Here is an 18251-nt window from a genome sequence, read left to right on the forward strand (position 1 = left end):
CATCAAAAAAATTCTGCACCTTAGAAATACTGATAACAATAAGTAAACAAGTTAACAAAATTAAATAAAGAATAAATACTTCAGACATGATTATTCAAATGCTATGCATTGTCCTGCTATTATTCAATGTCCTCTACATTGTGATAAATGTTAACCTACTTGCAGACTAAATGTTTGTTCAATAAAAATACAGTACGTTATACATAACAATTCCTGCAGTCCATTCAAATAGAAGTCCATAATTTTCACCACTTTAATGCAAATAAAATGGTATACTTAAAAGTTATCAGTTATCAGATGCATACTCAAGTTTTACTTAAGAAAAGTAAATACTGTAAAAAATATACACATGGTTTAATAAAAATAAAAGTAGTACAAATACAGGTGAATTATTACTTTATTCTATGTACTTAATCCAGCAATCAGAAAAAGTCTGACAAAATATACTAAAGCACAAGCACCTAAATGTGCAAAAGTTATGGTACTTGGTTGAGGAAGTCGATGTACTGACAGAAAAAAACGAAACCTCAACAACAGCAGACAAGAGATGAAGTCAAAAAACTCAGTCATCGAAGAATACTGTCTTTATTGTTCATTTCACTGCAACAAAAGTTAACACACTAGTGAGCTGTTGATACATTGATACAGCTGTTGATACAGCTGTTTTCAACTGCTGTATCAACATTACAGCAGTTGAAAACAGCTTGGACTGGTTGGTCAAAACCAGTCTTAATATATAACTGCAAAACTCCTTTTTGGTTTACAATGACTCACATCCTGTAATACACAGGATGTGAGACATTGAAATACAGCAACCAACTGTCACCCTTTAGGATTTAAAATGCTTTTTAATACTTAAGTCCCTTTGTTTATTTTCCATACCCTTCACTGTACTAAGTAAGATTATTTACATTAACACATCAATCTCACCCAACAAATCCCGTAATAAGGTGCTTAAGAGAATGTATTATTTTCTGTGATTCTTTAGATAGGCCAGAAGACAAATGATAAACCTTTATGAAATTTATGTCATCCAGTCAAATGAGCTTACATGGCTGAAGTGTGACACATTTTCAGCAGCCCTGCTTCCTTAAGGAAATGTCTTTTTTTCCCTTTTCTTTATTTTATAAAAATGTGTATGAAGACTTTAGGATCTGGTTCCAAACCAACCAGCTGGGAGATAAGTCACAACCTTATAACAATCAATTTAGATAAAAATGTTTTTAGAAAAAAGAAATAAAGCAAAGGAATCACAAGACTGTGTACCTAATATCCTTTATTAGTCATGCCACACAGCTATGCAAATGTCACTGAACTCAGTCACAAGCCTCAAACAGTTTCAACCAACTTCAGAAAATTTTACTTTCTTTTATCTATAATAATGTGTGATTTATGATCATTTATATTGTTTTATATTACATTGCTCCGACTACTAGCTCTGCAAATTTGAGGTGGTTTTATATTCACATGGTAATAGCAACATCTCTCACTGAGGGAAGCTTCTTTGGAGTGTAGGATTTCATTTGGGGTGTGTAAATATGATCTCATTCACAGGATTACAACTCCAGTCCTAGCCTGTACTTATTTGTTCCAGTGGATCTCATATGACTGCTTCTCTGAATAACTTGTTTCTCTTGTTCCTGTGCCACATTTGACTTTTTCCTTTACCACCTTCACTACCAGACCACCAGCCAGGGCAATGCCTGCTGCAGCTTTGCCTATCTCAGCCACTGAAGACAGAATGCGTGTCGTTACTGCCACGGTGCCCCAGGGGTCTGAAACAACCCTGCTGGCCACTGATGCCACACTTGGCCCTGTACACCCACATACAGCACCAGCAGACCTAGCTGCCATCTCCTGAGCTAAGGCTGCCCCTGCTGTAGCACACTGAGGTGTCCCAGTACCTACAGCTACAGTGGCCACTGCATGCTGACCTGCTGCTGAAGCTAAACCACACTGAGCTATAGAAGTGTTGGATACACCTGCTGCCCCTACTGCTGCAGTTTCAGCTCCACTGAGGGCTGCTGTGCTGAGAGCTGCTCCCTCCAGAGCTGTGCCTAAAGCAGCCCCCACTCCCGCTGCCAACCCCACAGCAGAGGCCCCTATGACGCTAACCTGCCCAAGGGAGTCTAGAGCACCCTCCCCAGGACTGGCAGCCACAGAACCAACAATGGCTCCCAAATAACCACCCATAACTCCACCTGTTGCTGCTCCCAGAGTCACAGCAGTTTTCCCTGAAGCTGCTGCCACTATGGCCCCCACAGCTTTCCCAACTCCTGTGCCTCCCGCTACAGACATCCCAGCTAGATTACCTGCAGCAAAACCAACCGAGTTTCCCACAAGTGAAGCCCCAGCTGCAGCTGCTAAAGGGGCAGCTGCCCCAAACATTGCCCCAACTGCCAGGCCTGTGGTTCCAGCAGCTACCAGGATCTTAACTCTCTCCAGCACTTTAGGAGAGAGGGCAGCCTCTTTTCTCATGCGAATCAAGGATGAACAGAGAGACCTTCGCCTGCTACCGGCCATCCTGCAGCCCTTATGCCTGCCTCTGAACTGCTCCCTACATTGTTCCACTCTGTCCTTAAGGTGGCTGAAAACATTCCCTCTGCTCTCCTCTGTCCATCTCTCAACCCCAAAACACTCTTCATTTCCTCTCTCCAACTCCCTCTTGCTGAGCCCTTGTGATCCTCTTTCACTGCTTCCTGTTCTGTGAGACTCTAGGTTAAACTCTCTCTTTTTTGCACATTTAGCCTGTTCTTCCATGCTGCCATTGCTTCCTCCTTCTTCTTCCCCCACTGCTTCCCCTCGCTCCCTCAACATCTTTTTCTGCTCCTCCATGATAGCAGCGTCGGCCTCTAAAAAAGTCGTATTGGTATAAAATCCTCTGTTAGGCTGCTTCACCATCTTGTCCACCTTTATCAAGAGTTCTTTAACTTGCACCGAGTTACTAGCATCTCTGTTGTTGAGAACATGGTACCTCCCCCCACACCTGTCAATCAAAGCCTTAAGCCCAGCAGGTGCAGTCTCCCTCAGGTACTCTTCAATCCCTATGCCCTCCAGGTCATCACCTCTGGTAAAAAGAACCACTGTGTGGTGACAGACTGCATCCTCCCCAAATATCTTTGTCATCTCACAGACAGCCTGGTTCTCATGGTCTGTATATCGTCCTATTGGCACCACCAGGAGGAAAGCATGTGGACCAGGGGCAGTGAGAGACACACATTTGGCTATCTCTGTGTGAATCTGCTCCAAACTGAGGTGAGTGTCCCCAAAACCTGGCATGTCAACCACAGTGACTCTCTTCATCCTCCTCTGTGTGACAGCCTGGCCATCCTTCTCAACGACCTCCTCCTCAGCGAGCACGGCGCTCCCAAGCTCACAAGTCTGCGTGACAGAGCGGGCACTGATCTGTGACAGGAACCGCCTCCGGCCCAAGATGGTGTTTCCAGATGCACTCTTGCCACATCCAGTTTTTCCAATGAGGACCAGCCTGAGTTCTTCACTCCATCTGGTTTCAGAGTTGTCACCTTCCCTCTCACCCTCCATAACAACTGGATCCCTTTTCTCTTCCTCATCCCCTGATGGAAAAACTGCACAACAGAAAATGTAATTTATTGACCCTTTTGAGATTTAATTGTCATAGATTAACTGCAATTATATATATGTATATAAACCATGAACTCATTATTAAAAGACACCATTAAAGACTTATCTTCGTTGACTGTTGCTAATGAATGCAATAAACGTGTGAGTGATTTGTAACAAGCCTAGTAAAGTCAGTGTTTGTCAGGAACGTTCTGCACAGAAACAAAACATCCCAACTGAATAGGTCGGCTACATGCAAGTGAAAAGAGGAGGTGGCAAGCGTCAAGCACTAGGTGTTTAGGCTAGATGTTATTTATAACTCAAATACGGCCAAATATTAACCAACCCTGAAAGATCAGACATCAAATGCAGGGATCATGTTTTAGTCCCACATACCATGCCGTAAGCCTACCATTTATTAGCTATTGTTGGCAAAACAGTTTAACTTACATTGACTTTCAACAGCTAATTCCTAATTCGCAAGCTCGCCTTAGCAAGTTGCTAACTTATGACGAAAATAGTAACTATCACGACGTGAAGACATTATCTTACCCGACTCCATGTTATTAGACAGCTCCTGTAGTTTTAGGTCGTTTCCTCCCCATCATCCAAGCTACCGTTATCATTTGGATGTGGCTGAAGCTACATGTTGAGTTAAGCTCAAACTCTGTTCACCCTAAACAAAAACATTGGACTTGAGGTACAAGGTCTCTTTGGTGGCTGCCTGCCCTCCGGTGGCCGATCTGTTCAACTAGCTGTGACCTACACCCAAACATTCACGCAGTGGGACTACGAAATACACGTTTAGTACATATCAGAGTCACTTTAATTCATTAAATCTGATAACAAAATGGCTTGTTCATTCTGCAGCAATGATATCCTTTCTCTGAATATACATATAGTTTTATAACAGTCATATACTTTTTTTTAAATGAAATCGATTTCAATTCCATAGATCTTAACCATTAAAATGCCATTTTCCAGCAAAGATAAAAAGAAAATGGCTAAAAAAACAAAAATGTTTTACAAACAAACAGGTGCAGGGCTTCAAGATGAATAGTCAAATACCGTATTACTGGTTTACAGATGTTTCCAAAAGGAAAAAGTAATACTTTTTAACTAGGTAAAATCAAAGTGAAACAACTACAGAGATTGGTCTAAAAAGAACGACTAGTGGTATCAAAAAGATTGCCCTCAGATGGTTATACAATAAGTATTCAAAATGACTTTAAAACTGAACCAGAATACTGTCCGTCAGGCAAACAAAATACACTACCGGTCAAAAGTTTTAGAACACCTCCATTTTTCCAGTTGTAACTAAATTTACATAGTTTGTCTCAGTGTTCTCTGAAATTAAATCACAGAACAAATAAAAAATAAAGATTGGGGGGGAAAAGAATCATGGAATGTTAATTGCTAGATTTAATCTAAATTTTTGACTCATCCAGCAGCTGAACACACATGTGGTGTTCTTTCTACAATGGAAATGAAACATTGTTTGGAAAGTTCGTCCCAACACCTTTGCAGAAGTTCCTATAAATGTGTTCCACTTGTAGGTCACTTTGCTTTCACCTTCCGTCCAGTTCATCCCTCCATGATGTTTAAGTCTGGTGATTATTCTGGTCTTCTATCATGTGAAGCCACCGTCGATTTCCTTTCTTCTAATATTCTGGGTCATTTTCTTGCTGTAGGATGAACCCCTGACCAACCAGTCTGTCTTCCTTTGTTACTTGTCTTCTCTCACCATTCTGATAACAATATACAGTACTACTTCCTGCAATACAGTATTGTCCCAATAATGCATCAGAGGGTGTAGTAACAAAGTTTGTTCCAACGCTGCCTTTGTACTGGACGGTTGGTCAGTAATCCAAAAAAAATGTGGGCACCTGTAGCAACTGTTTATATCAACATTTCTATGCTTTAATTTACTTCCATTGCTGCAAAAAAGATGTAAATTAACTGATTTCTTAATCCCTGAAAAACGCCTGTTTTCTATGAAATTTACATGATTTTTCAGTTTTTGATGATCTAAACTTTTTTTTTTTTTTTTTTTTTTTATTAAGAGAATTTTACTGCTGGCCTTTGTACCATTTAAGGCAATCCACTGGACTTGAACTGCTTAAATTTCAATAAAAACTGGAAAAATAGGGGGGTGTAAAACATTTGACTTGGAGTACATGAGAGGTGTCCTTACAACTTTGACCAGCAGTAAGAACATAAATCTGCTTATTCACAAACATCCCTCTAGAAATCTCTCTCACAAATCTCAGTTGAAGGGAAAAAAAAAATAAAGAAGATGAAATGAATGAAAAAATGAAAAAAAGGAGAAAAAACCCTATTCCATCATTGAATCCAGCTTAAGCTAACCAAAAACCGGTTGCATTTTAATGAGGTGAGGTCAAATTTATATTTGGCAACCACATGTATTTGAAGCATTTGAGCTTTTGACACATTAAATCTAGACCAGACGCAATACAATAGGGTTTTGCAAAGTTCTGAAGCAAATATATTATACTAAAATTACTAATATTCCAAAGTACAGTTATGTAATCCTCAAGTTATCAAAAATGAGTTTCCCTTATCAACTCCTATTCCAGAAACATCTTTTACCCCTTATACAACATTAGATTTTCCAATTATAAATTACTGTAAGAGTACAGCAATCCAGGCCTGTGTCTGACTAACCTCCACCTCTATTTTACTTTGTGTCACATTGAGGGTGCCTCTCTTCTTTTCAGCAGACCACCTGGCTTTTGTACAAGTGACGGCAGCTTTTATTTCCCTAACTGTCATCTGAGTCTACAAGTCAAGTCCCTTGTGGACTGTGTGTTTGCTTCTTCCTCTTCTTCTTCTCCTCCCTGCTCTGCACAAGCACTGAGGCACGCTATAGCTCGGTGCGAGAGCGGGAGATGCGAGGGCCTTTCCTGATTTCTTTCCTCTTCTCTTCCTTCCTCCTCCTCTTCTCCTCCTCCCTCAGGATCTTCTGGAAAGCCTCTGCAGTGTGAAGCACCTGAAGCAGATTAGAAAGGGCAAGAGATACAGATTTTTATCAAAGTTACTGTATGTGAGTGATAATGTTTTCTTAGATTTGGGACTATTTCCGAAAAAAAGCCCGATAAAGCGTGTGTGTGTGTGTGTGTGTGTGTGTGTGTGTGTGTGTGTGTGTGTGTGAATATCCCTCTCACACCCTATATGTTTTTGTTACAAGTTGCAAAGGTTTGACTCAGGGGTCCCAAAGGCATTAAGAGGCTGTCACTGGGTGAGTATTAGTGGTAACTAGGGGGTTGGTGGAATGTTAATGGCTGATGGGGAGTCATTTAGAGTGGCTGATAAGAGTTACTCCATACGCCTGATGAGAATGCAGAATAAGGCAAAGTGGGGAGCAATGTGTATGCATCTTACTCACATCGTCTCTCTCTGTGCGGTACGGGTTTATAAAGTCTTGGGATTTCTCTGTTATTCCCAGCTCCTGTGACATCTGAGAGAAAAGTGGTACAGAAAGATGACAGGGCAAAAGAAGAAGAGGGTGCAATGCTATCATTTAGATAAGGAACGAAAACGAGACACTGTCTCATCACTTGTTCTACAGCCTAACAAGCATGAGTGTGCAATTTGGCAAGTAGATGCAGACAAAATCTACATTTTAAGTATTTTAAGTATTATAGCTTATTTTCTCATTTATGCTTTAGAGACTATGAGCTACGTGAAATCGAGAGGAGAAGGATCAGAGGATCCCAGAGTGGGGTAATTGAGGCACAAGTGAGGGCTGAAGGCACACTTTCAGGGTGCTAACTGCTACTGCATCCAGTCTCAGAATTAATCCACTATATAATCCTCTTGGCACATTGCTAAGGTCACAGATGAATCCTACGAGAGTTTAGCTCATTAACCTACACATTAAAAAGGGAGTACTGTTTTATTTTCTTTGCTCTTTTAAATTTCTAAAGCAACAATACATCACAGATAAATGACACATTTTTGCACTAAAACTGAGGATATATTGTACACTGACATGACAAGATTGCACTAAAATCTCCATATCTACTATAAAACCTGAACTACGTTGGTCATTTCTATGCCCCTTTCACATCTACCTCACCTTTCACTGTGCACTATACTCTACTGCATTGTTTTATTGCAGTGTTTTCCACATTCCCAATATACCCCGTGCAGAGAAAAGTATTCATTTGAACATGCACTTATACTAAATTCTGCATCTAGACCTGACAATAGAGCTATAACTATTTAATCCAAGAATGATTCAGTTCGATTCATTTCCTTCAGAAAAAATCCGATGCCTCATGTCTATCATTTTGCTCAGGTTTAAAATGTACAGAAAATTGCAAAAAAGAAGATAAACAGAATCAGTCATCAGTATTAAAACCCATGTAAATCTTACACACAGGCACAAGTTGAAAGAATTACTAATTTTTATATTTTCAAGGCTTTTACTATTAGCCTGAAACCAAACCTCTTAAATTTGCTCTGAGTCCGTATTTTCAACCTCTTTATTTAGGCAACAACACTCTTTCTTTCTGTTTAGCTCTGCTGAATGGAGATCTCAAAAATATTTTCTAAATTCAGCCAGTCAAAAGCAGAGCTTTTATAGTTGGCATTCAAAGCTAGAATCATTTTTTATAACCCCTTACTGCAGAAGACATCAGTGGATTGTGACAATACTGTTGTCGGAAGGGGACGTTTTTTTACAATCACAATTACAATTTGAAAGTATAAGTCATAGTCTGGTCTTACAAGTGTGAGGACATGTTGATGGGCTCCTCCTGTGAAAACCCCTGTCTGGTTACAGAAATTCAGCCCCCAGCGCAGCAGATCACCCCAGTCAGCATTCCGATCGTAGTAGTGGTGGACAATACGGGGAAAACGCAATGCCACATCGCCAAAAAATGCTGTATTCTCCACCACATGGGAATAAGCTGCAGAAGTTTATAAAGAGAAAACAGAAAGAAAGAGGTAGGTTAATTAGAAGAAATGAGACAGAGGAGAGTAATTTTGATGATTTTGTAGATATATACAGAATATGATGCTAAATAGAACAAAAGAAAACAAAAAAGAGTGCAACTCAAGCAGTGGTTGATTTAGTTCGGGAACACTCAAATAGGTGGTGACGGTAGTAGGTTGAATAAGCCTGAAAAGAAGGGACACTAACATTCGTGACATTCAGACAGACATTAAAGAGAAAGTTGATATTATTGGCACTCGCTGGCACCAGACGAGGAGAAGGATGAGAGAGACTGATAGAGGTGGAGCCTTTAGAGATGGGTAAAGGAACACAAGACACACCAGTCAGAGGTGGTGGAGACAGAATCAGAGTGTGAAAGACACACTAGAAATGCTGCTAATAAAGTGACTTAAATAAGTAGATCAAGAGAGAGAGAGACATTTAAAAAAATGAAATGATGAAACAGCTGAGGTGTACAAGTGAATTAGACCTTCTTTGATCTTATCATCCATGGGGAAGGGGTCGTCAGGCTGCATGTTGGCCGCAACCAGGATTTGTCTTGAGTCCTCTAACACCTTAAGAATGAGAGAGACTTTAATAGTCAGGTTTATTTACTCTACACTATGTGCTGTGCTGTCACTGCATCAACAAACACAAAAGGCATATTCTGAGACAAGAGATTTTGCAATTTATGTCTTATTCTGGTAAAAATACAGACAATCTTAGCACACACAGACATAGACTGAGATTAGAGTCAGAGTCTGTGGAGGTAGATATGAGCAGAAACACTCTTAAGCACACTATCTCACACACACAAAGTGGTACCGAAATGCTGACAAATAATTTCAGCCACTGAGGGTTGACCATGCTAGCTGTCCTCGAGAGGCATGTAAATGCATAGATAACTGTCCTCCAGGAAACAGAGGCACACTGTAAAGTAAAGCCCCCAGACTAGTGAGAATGAATGGCACTCCGATCAGCTGAGTCTGATTTAAGATTCAAATGAATCCAAGGAAACATGCTGATGAATGTAATCATTGGACTTGAAGCCTTTGATTCTCTTTTGGTCTGGAAACCTTCTTATCCTTCTATCTGCTGAGAGCACAAGAAGGTTGATTTTACTGCTGCCCACAGACTGTGTGAGCATATAATGTCAGAGTCTACATACACACCCTACCTTGAAGAGTCCTTTGAGCATGATGTCTATGATCTTGTACTGCTGGTTGATGTCATTCAGCTCCACCAGATTCTTGAGCGCATTCAGCTGATCTTTCCTCTTGGTCTCAAAAAGCCGCTTGTCTGACAAGAGGAGGTCAGGAGGGCATACAGTCTCCACGTGGGCATTGAAATGCACATAAACATATTCATGAACTTGCATTAGTTCACACTCAGCAACTTGCATGCACATAACCACACAGGCAGACACGTTCGCATCCACAGGCATGCCTGTGCATTTGGCAGCAGCTCCCCACAGACAGTAGAAGGATACAGATCTCCAGGTTGGAGTCATGTCTCGGTCTGTGCATGTCGGGGTCTGCCGAGCTGAGGGCGGTAGCGGCAAGTGCCACGAGCACCGCGCACACACTCTGCATGGTCAGCAGGGGGTGGCAGAGAGGCACTCTTCTGAACACAGAGATGACAAGCCATGAGATGTAATTGTTAAACATCAAATACTGGCACAGACTTTCGTGATTTCAGATCATTTAAGGCTACATAAGAGAGACTGTGTATCTCCTCAAAACAAAATTCCCTGACTTTGTCTAAACACATTTTTCTTTTCATAGAGATTTCAATTTCATCTAAAAACTAGGCTATTTCACTGAAATAGTTTTCTTATTCATGAAGCCATTTTTTTTCTTCCAAAGCTGCTATATAGGCTCTCTCTTCTGTGATACTTGTGGAATATCTGCAATAGAGCTACGGGTAAGTGGTCAATATGGAACACCAGGGGGTAGGCAGCATTAGAAGAGGGGCTCCTTATGTTCCGTTTAAAAACACATATCTTGCAAAATCCCCAGAGGAACTTTTACAATTTCTGTACCACAGTCGCTCTTTGCTCTTTCTTCTGCTCTCCCCTGTTCCCTTGGTCTCTCTATCAAAAGCAGCGGCCTTTTTCAACATTTCCATTCAGTTGCAACTTCCTTATCCTCAAAGGCTTTTTGTACATTTGAAAGGGAGGGTTGAAAGCGAGAAGATAAATACAACAGCTAAAAATAGCACCTCATCAAATGAAAATTTGATGAAAGACAAATTTTTAAGAAAACATTAGCACAAAACAGAAGTAACTCCAGGGAGGCAGACGACAATGTTGATGAAAAGCTACAAGACATAATTCACATAATTCATGCATAATTAAGCAAGGGCTCCATCAATGATACAATCAGAGTGATGCGGAGGGGTATGGGGCTTGAATTGGGGTGTGGGGCATACAGGGAGAGTCAGATTATGCGGACGGGAGTCAAGAGACGAGCAGAGGGCCGCTGAGGCTTCGCGGGGGGTGGGTGGGGGGTTTTGAGGAGTTGGAAGGCAAGACTCTGCAGGAAACAACAGCTTTCCTGGTGAATATTTCATCTACCTTTGCTAAGACACAGCAATAAAACCTGAAAGACGCACAGATAGGAGAGCAAGTGCAAGACAGAGGAGTACAAGGCCGTGCAAGAAGATAATGAGCACCAGGGACTTGATTTTGCACTGACAGAATTAATCTTCACAAGCCTGGCTGCCAATTCCTGAAACTGAAGGACTAGGAAGTGAGCAAACGTCTCGGGGTGTGAATGGTAATTTGTCCCCTTAAGGATCTCACTCAAATCAAAGGGGAATAGCATATGCTCCTAGACATAGATTTTCCCTCTTCAGAGTGCTGATAACATGGACCAACGGTGATCATTTCACAAAAAAACCCTTGTCCTGTTTTACAACAGATTCAGCTTCGCATCCGGAAAGAAGCATAACAACTGTCCAAAGGCTCCTATCTCACAGTCGACCTCAAGACATTAATTTGAACCTGCCAATATGACACGAAAGATCATACTGAAAAAGAACTCTAACGCCCTTTTGTTGCAGCTACTTTGGCTTAAATTTCTCGTCTATGTGGTCATTTCTTTGTTGTTAACAGAGTGAGCAGAAACAAGTGTTCCTGAAGACAGCTGAGTGAAGACAATGTTCAATTAAGGCCAATTTGTGCATTCTGGGAACATCTTTTGGGTAGCTTCTCAGCTTTCTGTGAAATGCTGCACTAAATATCCTTAAGTGTTGGTCAAAAGCCTCAGTATTTCTAGATAACAGCCAAGGACAGGGGGCCTTGTCTCTCTCATGGCAGCAGCTCATCGGGTTATTTGACGTTTCTGTGTGCTTCCAAGCAGACAGCCACGTAGCTCTGCCAGTTATTTATGAGCAAAAAGGTTACCGTCGCTGGCACAATTTAATGCAGTCAACACATATATCCAGCAACTGCTAACATTTCCGCGTGGTAGGGCAAAGTGCTGAGACTTTAAGCAGCAGCGTAGGAAGGACATTAAGGGGGGATCGATCATCTCTAATGTGGCATGCGCAGCACAGAAACGAGAGTCTAAATGCATCCATTAACTGTAAGCAGGCAACCCTGATTACACAGGATGATGATTTTTAGAAAGTCGAAGTCATAGGGAAATTACCAGTAAAGCACTCACGTTTTGGGATCAGATTACACGTGCTAAACTCTGATGAAATGAAAGTGACTGTGAAATACTACAATCTTACAATAGTAGCCCTCGAACCTTATGCTCGGCTGTTTTGGAAGAAATAAGACCTTAGACAGATAAACCACTAACATAACATCCATCTGAATGATTTTTACTTGTGGTCATAACAGCAGGAAGGAGTTCATCCCTACATCCCCCACCTTTCTTACTTGAGGTGTATAACACACCACATACTATATGCACATCAGCCCAGCGCACATTAATACAAGACAGATGCTCTTTGAGAAGTGCGCTGTCAAATTTATCCCCTACTGAATCCTGGATTGGATGGATTTCCCTCAGTTGACCCACTGATGTTCAGTATCCAAGGTGGGAGGGCCTGGTTCAGATCTAGTCCATCACAGGGGCACTCAAATTGGGCGAGTTGTGTTTGCCACAGGGAGGTCTGAAGGCAGGAGTGGTTCTTGTGAAGATGTGTAAACCAACGTAAATCTCTTGGCCGGTGGAGATTTTCTTCTGAGCCAAAAACAATCTCCTGTGGCAGAGAGGCTGAAATTCAATTTCTTTTATGAGAGATCCAGGTTCCATTTTCGTCAGATATATAAGCTCAGATTTCTAATCGTACTACAGACCTGTAAGGATAACCCCACCGTGTTTGAATTCCGTGTGTGAAAACACGTATGCCATATTCTATGATGCAGTGCAGTGCCAATCTTCTATTTCTCTGGTTCCGAAGGACAAGCTAAATAAATAAAAAAAAAATAAAATAAAACAATTTTTTATTTTTTTAAAATCTGAAAATAATCTTCTATCAAGAGTGGGAGACAGTCTGAACTACTAACCAACCGACTTTGTGACTTTAATGTCAAGAGAAAAACTGACCCTTGAGGCAAATCCAACTCCAAAGAAGATGGAAAACAAAAGATGCCCATCAGACAGCTGGACGTGCAGCAGGAATGGATCCAGATTCCCTTCAGGCTGCCTGCCTGCTGTGGGCGGTTTGAGGTTCAAGGACTGACACATCATATCTCTCTCTCACTCCCTGCTTGCATCTGTGAAGCTGTCCCTCTATCATCATTCATGCACAGGCAGAGCTACGGACACGCGTAATGGTGATGATGATAGCTGAGTCTGGGTAAAGACTGTCATGTGGACCATCAATTACACATTGCTTAATTGATTACATGTACCCTCCCTGACCCATGTCTCCTTCTGCCGCGCGACTGTCTATTTGACAATTAAGAGTTAATTTTTTTTTAAAATTTTAAGCCCATAATTACGCGTTTATTATTAAGCTGTGATGTAAGATCGTATCTATACCCCAATTCCACTATATCTCACAATTATTTATATAAGATTTCCTCCAGGTCTGCGCTTTTGGGAATTAACCAAGTATTTGAAGTCGCTCCCCAACAAATCGATTCCGCCTGGCAGCGCAGCTGTCCGCCCCGCCAAATCCATCAGCCAGCGGCCAGCACGGCACGTCCGACCGATAAAGCGCTGGACATTATGGCCACAAAACTCGCCGATCACTCACCGTGTTGTAGGGAGAAACGGCAGCGACGCACAGCAGCGATTAGCTGACAGCGTTTGCTCCAAAGTAGTGCAGTTTAAGCTTTTTATCTCCACACAACACGTTAAAGGTCGGCTCGCCGTTTAGGGGTACAGGACACCCACTGCCCCTCTAGATCCTCAGGTGACAACAACAGGGAGGTGGAGGTGTTCATTTACATGCGGCTCTCGCTGCTCCACTCCGCCAGCGCCACGATCGCACCGGTTGGCTCGCCTTGGACGAATGACAGCGAGCAGGCGCTAAACACGGAGGAGGATGTGGTTTCCGCACGGAGGATTTAGAGAGAGACACCACCAGAGCATGGGGCAGTGTTCTATTTCCCTTTGTGCTTACTCTGAGATAACGATGCTTCAGTGCTGAGATTTTGCCTGCCACATGTTTGCAAAAAATATTTTCATTGAAATAGCAGAAAGTAGTCAATCGAAACGTAAATGTTAGGGGATATTTATAGGTTCAAATAAAAATTGAATTACGATTTGCTTTACTGTTTCTGTTGCAGGCCCTAAAGTACAGAAGCTGGCTGTGGTTGATGATAATTTTGTCAACTTCTGGTCGCATGAACGTTTAGGTGTGTGTATTTTTTATGATTTTTATTTTTTTATTTTATTTTTTTGAATGAAATGAACATCAGAAGTCCACTTGACCTCTGACTAAATCACCACCTTAGACATAAATTGTTTACTTTAGTACTAAAAAACTACATTTATTTTCTTTCCCTGGAAAGTTGACGTTATAGTTAAAGGTCCTCTTCAGAAAAACTTAATCAACGATATCATGCAGACTTTTGCCCAATGCTAACATCCCCCAAGCACACCACAAACAGCTGCTCTCCTCAGTAGCAAGGCCTTGTCCCCACACCTTCACAAAGCTATACATTTGATATACAACAAAAACCCTTCACTGGGAAAAACCTTCTCCCTGGGCATGGTAAAGAAAAAAGCTGAGGATTGGGGTGTGGGATGAAGATAACCACTGCAATGACCAAGTAAATGACTTCTTTGAGTGTTCTTTGATTTTCATGTGTTGCTTGAATCATAGCAGTTTGTGCTACTATAGAGTCAAATGTGTCCTTTTCACTAATCACAACCCCTGGGACCCATTGGATTCACAAAAAATAGCAGTATTTTAATTTTACACTGGTTTTTGATTTTCTAGAAAGGCTGCTTAACAGAATGCATGAAAACGACCTGGCTCTCCAAAGAATAAATGACTACACCAATGGTAGGTTTCACCTGGTATAGTGTACCCAATGGTATCAAATCAGAGAAAAAGTATCATAAGCACTGAGGTTGGCCTATAACAAAGGCACAAATAGGTTTTAGATATGATATTTTTTATAGCGCTGTATTGCCTTATAATGACTAAAGATTATAGTTAAGCAACTTTTCTTTAATACTGCTTGTAAACTTAAATTACTTTCAAAGAACTATTCCATGCAGTAAATTCTTTCACTATCAAACTATAATTTAGGCAGGAGCATGCAATGCTTTACAAGAACAGAAAAAAAACACCATCGGTATATAGTAGTAAAAGACATGTAACAATAAATGAACAATGAAAATAACTGTCTAATTGCGTAATAATATCTAAACTGTATGAATCAGTTAAGCGGAACATCAGCCTGCTTTCAATGTAAAGTCAGACAGACAGATGGACACATCTCCAACACGCCTGCAGACAATAGTTAAGGAGCAATAAGGCAAGGTGAGAGAGTAGGTGTGTGTTTGTGTGTGTGAGAGAGAGAGAGAGAGAGAGAAAAAATTATATCTGAAAGCGAACAATCTTAAAAAAAATATTATTAGGTTTCACTTGAATGTATACATTGTGTTTACTGGACATACAGTAAGTCCATAAAATATTTTTAATGACTATGTTTTGTACCGAACTACAGTTTCAGCACAGTTGATAATGGTCTGCTTGTTCTGGGTATATTTGTTCATTATAAGTATGATATGCCAATATTATTTTTGTGTAACAGTAGGCAACAAAGCTAATATCAAACTGAGCTGACATACACAGAGTAAATGAGAGTGTGTGGGTGGATGAAAAGAAGAATGTGTGTGTGAAAGAGAGTCAATAAGCGTTGACAGATGTAGAGAGCCTTTAAGTACTGATTCTGGCTGAAATACAGTAATGACTCTGATGTACAGCACACTTTCAAAGAGATTAAGTGAAAAGCACAACACAGACATTCAAAAAATTAGCAGAGAAAATCAATGCTGTGGTCTGCTGACATTGAAGTACATTATGGTTATAGTTCATGGTGTGCAGAGTGTGTGTGCATGTCTATTTGTTGCTGCTTTTACAACACTTCTCAGGTTTACATAGGCATGTTTGAGGTTTTTGCAGGGTGTGAGCTGTAGTTCATGTATAGATGAGGGTGCCTTTGCTTGCACAATATATGCAGGATGTCAGCATGTGTGTGTTTTATATAGTTAAGAGGTGTTTATGAGTGTGTTTCACTTTAGGTGAGGGATACAGGATCTTGCTGGGCTGACAGGGGGTGCAGCTCTTGGATGTTGCATGTGGGCCGAGGGCCTCCATCATAGTCCTTGCTCTTTGCTTGTGCTCCTCTGTGGGTGGTGTCTGCAGGACACTGTTCTGGATCTGGTTCAGAAAAGAAGAGCAATAATTTTATTTTGTTGAGTTAAAAGGGAGAGGGGAGACAGAGCAGGAGAGAGGAGCAGCATGATGGGGAAGAGTTCACAACACAAAGGACAATGAAAAAATGAAGATAAAGAAGAGAAGACTTAATTCAAATATTGGGAATAAAGGTTAATAGGCACTAAAGAGGGGGAGGAGAAGACACAACCAAAAATTGGAAAAATAAAAACAGAAGTAATATGTCTAAAGAGAGAAGAGAGGCTTAAGGCCTTTTTTTCCTCACTGACTCATAACATTTTCTGAAAACTATAAAAAATACATTTTTCTTTAACCAGAGAGCCACTTAAAAAACAAAATACTTAGGCGAGCTGAAAAAAAGGCAAATTCTTGTATGTAGTTACAGTATAAAAGAGGAAGCAGGGACACACACACACATTTGATAAATAAGACACAAAAATTAAACTATTTATTTCAGCTGGCATATGAAGTAGATGAAATGTGTACAAAGGCTGTGGAGCAGCAAATAGAGCTATACCGTAGACATAACTGTATACTTTAAGCAATAAGGAACCATTAACACTTGTCATTAGCAGAATAAAGAAAATGAAAATCTTCAAAATATTCAAAATTAAGAGAAAACTTTTCAAAACGTAAATGGTCGCAGTACATCTCAGGCAGCTATGAGTAGTAGCAACAGGGAAGCAGACTTTGAATACAAGGATTACTGTTCAAGATGGTTCATGAAAACCACCAAGTACCAACACAGAGCTGACATTGATCTGCTCGCCTCCATGAGCCAGAGGTTCAAAGACTAACTAAAGGTCAACTAAGTATGTGAATGAATTCAGTTCCTTAATTACACCACTGACTTTGATCTTCACATCTAGTCTGAAGATCTGAGTTGTGAATGATGGCCGCATGTTGAAGTTGGTGTAGAACTGAGAACTAAATCTGCTTTACACAAAATAGCAGAAATTAAAGGCATAGTAAGCGATTCTAATCCAATACACTTTTAGTGAAATTCAGTGAATATCTCCTCACGGTCTGCTAGCTGTCTGATCTGTGTGTGTGCTGAAAAAAAAATCTGGGGTTCCCACAAAGCCCTGATTCTGTTAATGGGGAACAAACAAAGGGGCTCGGACCGAGCTGTATAACACTACTCCAGCCAAATAGCGACAGGCGTGTTTGTACTTCTGCACAGGACAAGGGAAAGAAGTAGAGACGAGAGGAGATGGGGGAAAGGGGGCAGTGGGAGCACGAGATATGAGATCTGGCACATGCTAATGGATAGTGGTAATTTAAGGATTACTAGGGGAAGGAGAAGGAGCGGTTTACCCTTAGCTACCAGACCGTGTGGAGTTTCGATTGGGATTGATTGGAACAACAGAGGAGAGACCGGCGGCGGCGTTACAGAGAGTTCGCGAAAGGAACGTCCACAGGCGGTGGCGTGACAGCAGCTAATAATCCAACAACATAATCGCATTGTGAAGAAGGAGAGATGAAAAAGAAGTACTATGATCAGGCAAGGTTGAAGAGCTGCGTTAACATCAGTGAGGCTTTCCAATTGAGAGCTGAAAGGTATGCAGATAGATGCAGAGGCTGCTCTGTTTCTGTTTGACAGGTGGGTAAGTTTTGCTATGTTTCAGGTCAGTATTGTTTTGTCCTGTTTGCTAATTTTTGTGATAGCTAATCCCCATTGGTTAGTTAGCAAGCAGGTACCCGTGTCACATTTGTGTGACTGGTAACATTAAATTACTTGCCCATGGACATTCAGCTTACTCTCTAGTTTGCCAAGATATAGTAGGGAGTATCATTATCTGGAGCTGGTATGCTGGCTCTGGGAAACCGCATC

The 18251-nt window shown here is 41.0% G+C and overlaps 3 protein-coding genes across 8 annotated transcripts in view; all 3 read right to left on the reverse strand.

Moving 5' to 3' along the window:
- Positions 1-792: 792 nt before the first annotated feature.
- LOC120787294 lies at positions 793-5586 on the reverse strand. Its single transcript, XM_040122941.1, has 2 exons — positions 4135-5586; positions 793-3587 (listed from the first exon to the last, which is right to left on the reverse strand). The coding sequence occupies exons 1-2, from the start codon at positions 4142-4144 to the stop codon at positions 1582-1584; spliced, it is 2016 nt and encodes a 671-aa protein (XP_039978875.1). The 5' UTR covers positions 4145-5586; the 3' UTR covers positions 793-1581.
- A 67-nt stretch (positions 5587-5653) lies between these two features.
- Positions 5654-14030, reverse strand: LOC120805747 (coiled-coil domain-containing protein 134-like). 2 transcript variants are annotated; one of them, XM_040156292.1, is made up of 7 exons: positions 13760-14030; positions 10032-10162; positions 9720-9841; positions 9033-9117; positions 8335-8516; positions 6989-7060; positions 5654-6592 (listed from the first exon to the last, which is right to left on the reverse strand). In XM_040156292.1, exons 2-7 carry the CDS (start codon positions 10132-10134, stop codon positions 6467-6469), a joined length of 690 nt encoding a protein of 229 aa, XP_040012226.1. In that variant the 5' UTR covers positions 10135-10162; positions 13760-14030; the 3' UTR covers positions 5654-6466. The 2 variants fall into 2 exon arrangements, with proteins under 2 accessions (XP_040012226.1, XP_040012218.1); XM_040156284.1 differs by having other exon boundaries at positions 10032-10165; positions 13760-14029.
- Positions 14031-14803: 773 nt separating this feature from the next.
- LOC120805587 (meiosis inhibitor protein 1-like) overlaps positions 14804-18251 on the reverse strand; it is a 59461-nt gene continuing 56013 nt past the window's right edge. For all 5 annotated transcript variants that reach the window (XM_040155972.1, XM_040155979.1, XM_040155963.1 and 2 more), the window contains 2 exons: positions 16275-16402; positions 14804-15466 (listed from right to left, as the gene is read on the reverse strand). In XM_040155972.1, the coding sequence (XP_040011906.1) occupies positions 15412-15466; positions 16275-16402 (183 nt within the window). In that variant the 3' untranslated portion in view covers positions 14804-15411. The remainder of the gene's footprint in view (positions 15467-16274; positions 16403-18251) is intronic.

Source organism: Xiphias gladius, chromosome 3, assembly GCF_016859285.1.
Source record: "Xiphias gladius isolate SHS-SW01 ecotype Sanya breed wild chromosome 3, ASM1685928v1, whole genome shotgun sequence".
NCBI classification, from domain to species: Eukaryota; Metazoa; Chordata; class Actinopteri; order Istiophoriformes; family Xiphiidae; genus Xiphias; species Xiphias gladius.

Bases quoted from the DNA above. Each gene is read 5' to 3' on its own strand.
- LOC120805747 (XM_040156292.1), bottom strand. From the start codon at position 10,134: ATGCAGAGTGTGTGCGCGGTGCTCGTGGCACTTGCCGCTACCGCCCTC. The intron at 9,842-10,031 runs GTATCCTTCTAC...TCCTCTTGTCAG, and splicing joins TGACTCCAACCTGGAGATCT to ACAAGCGGCTTTTTGAGACC. The intron at 8,517-9,032 runs GTCTAATTCACT...AAACTTCTGCAG, and splicing joins GGATGATAAGATCAAAGAAG to CTTATTCCCATGTGGTGGAG.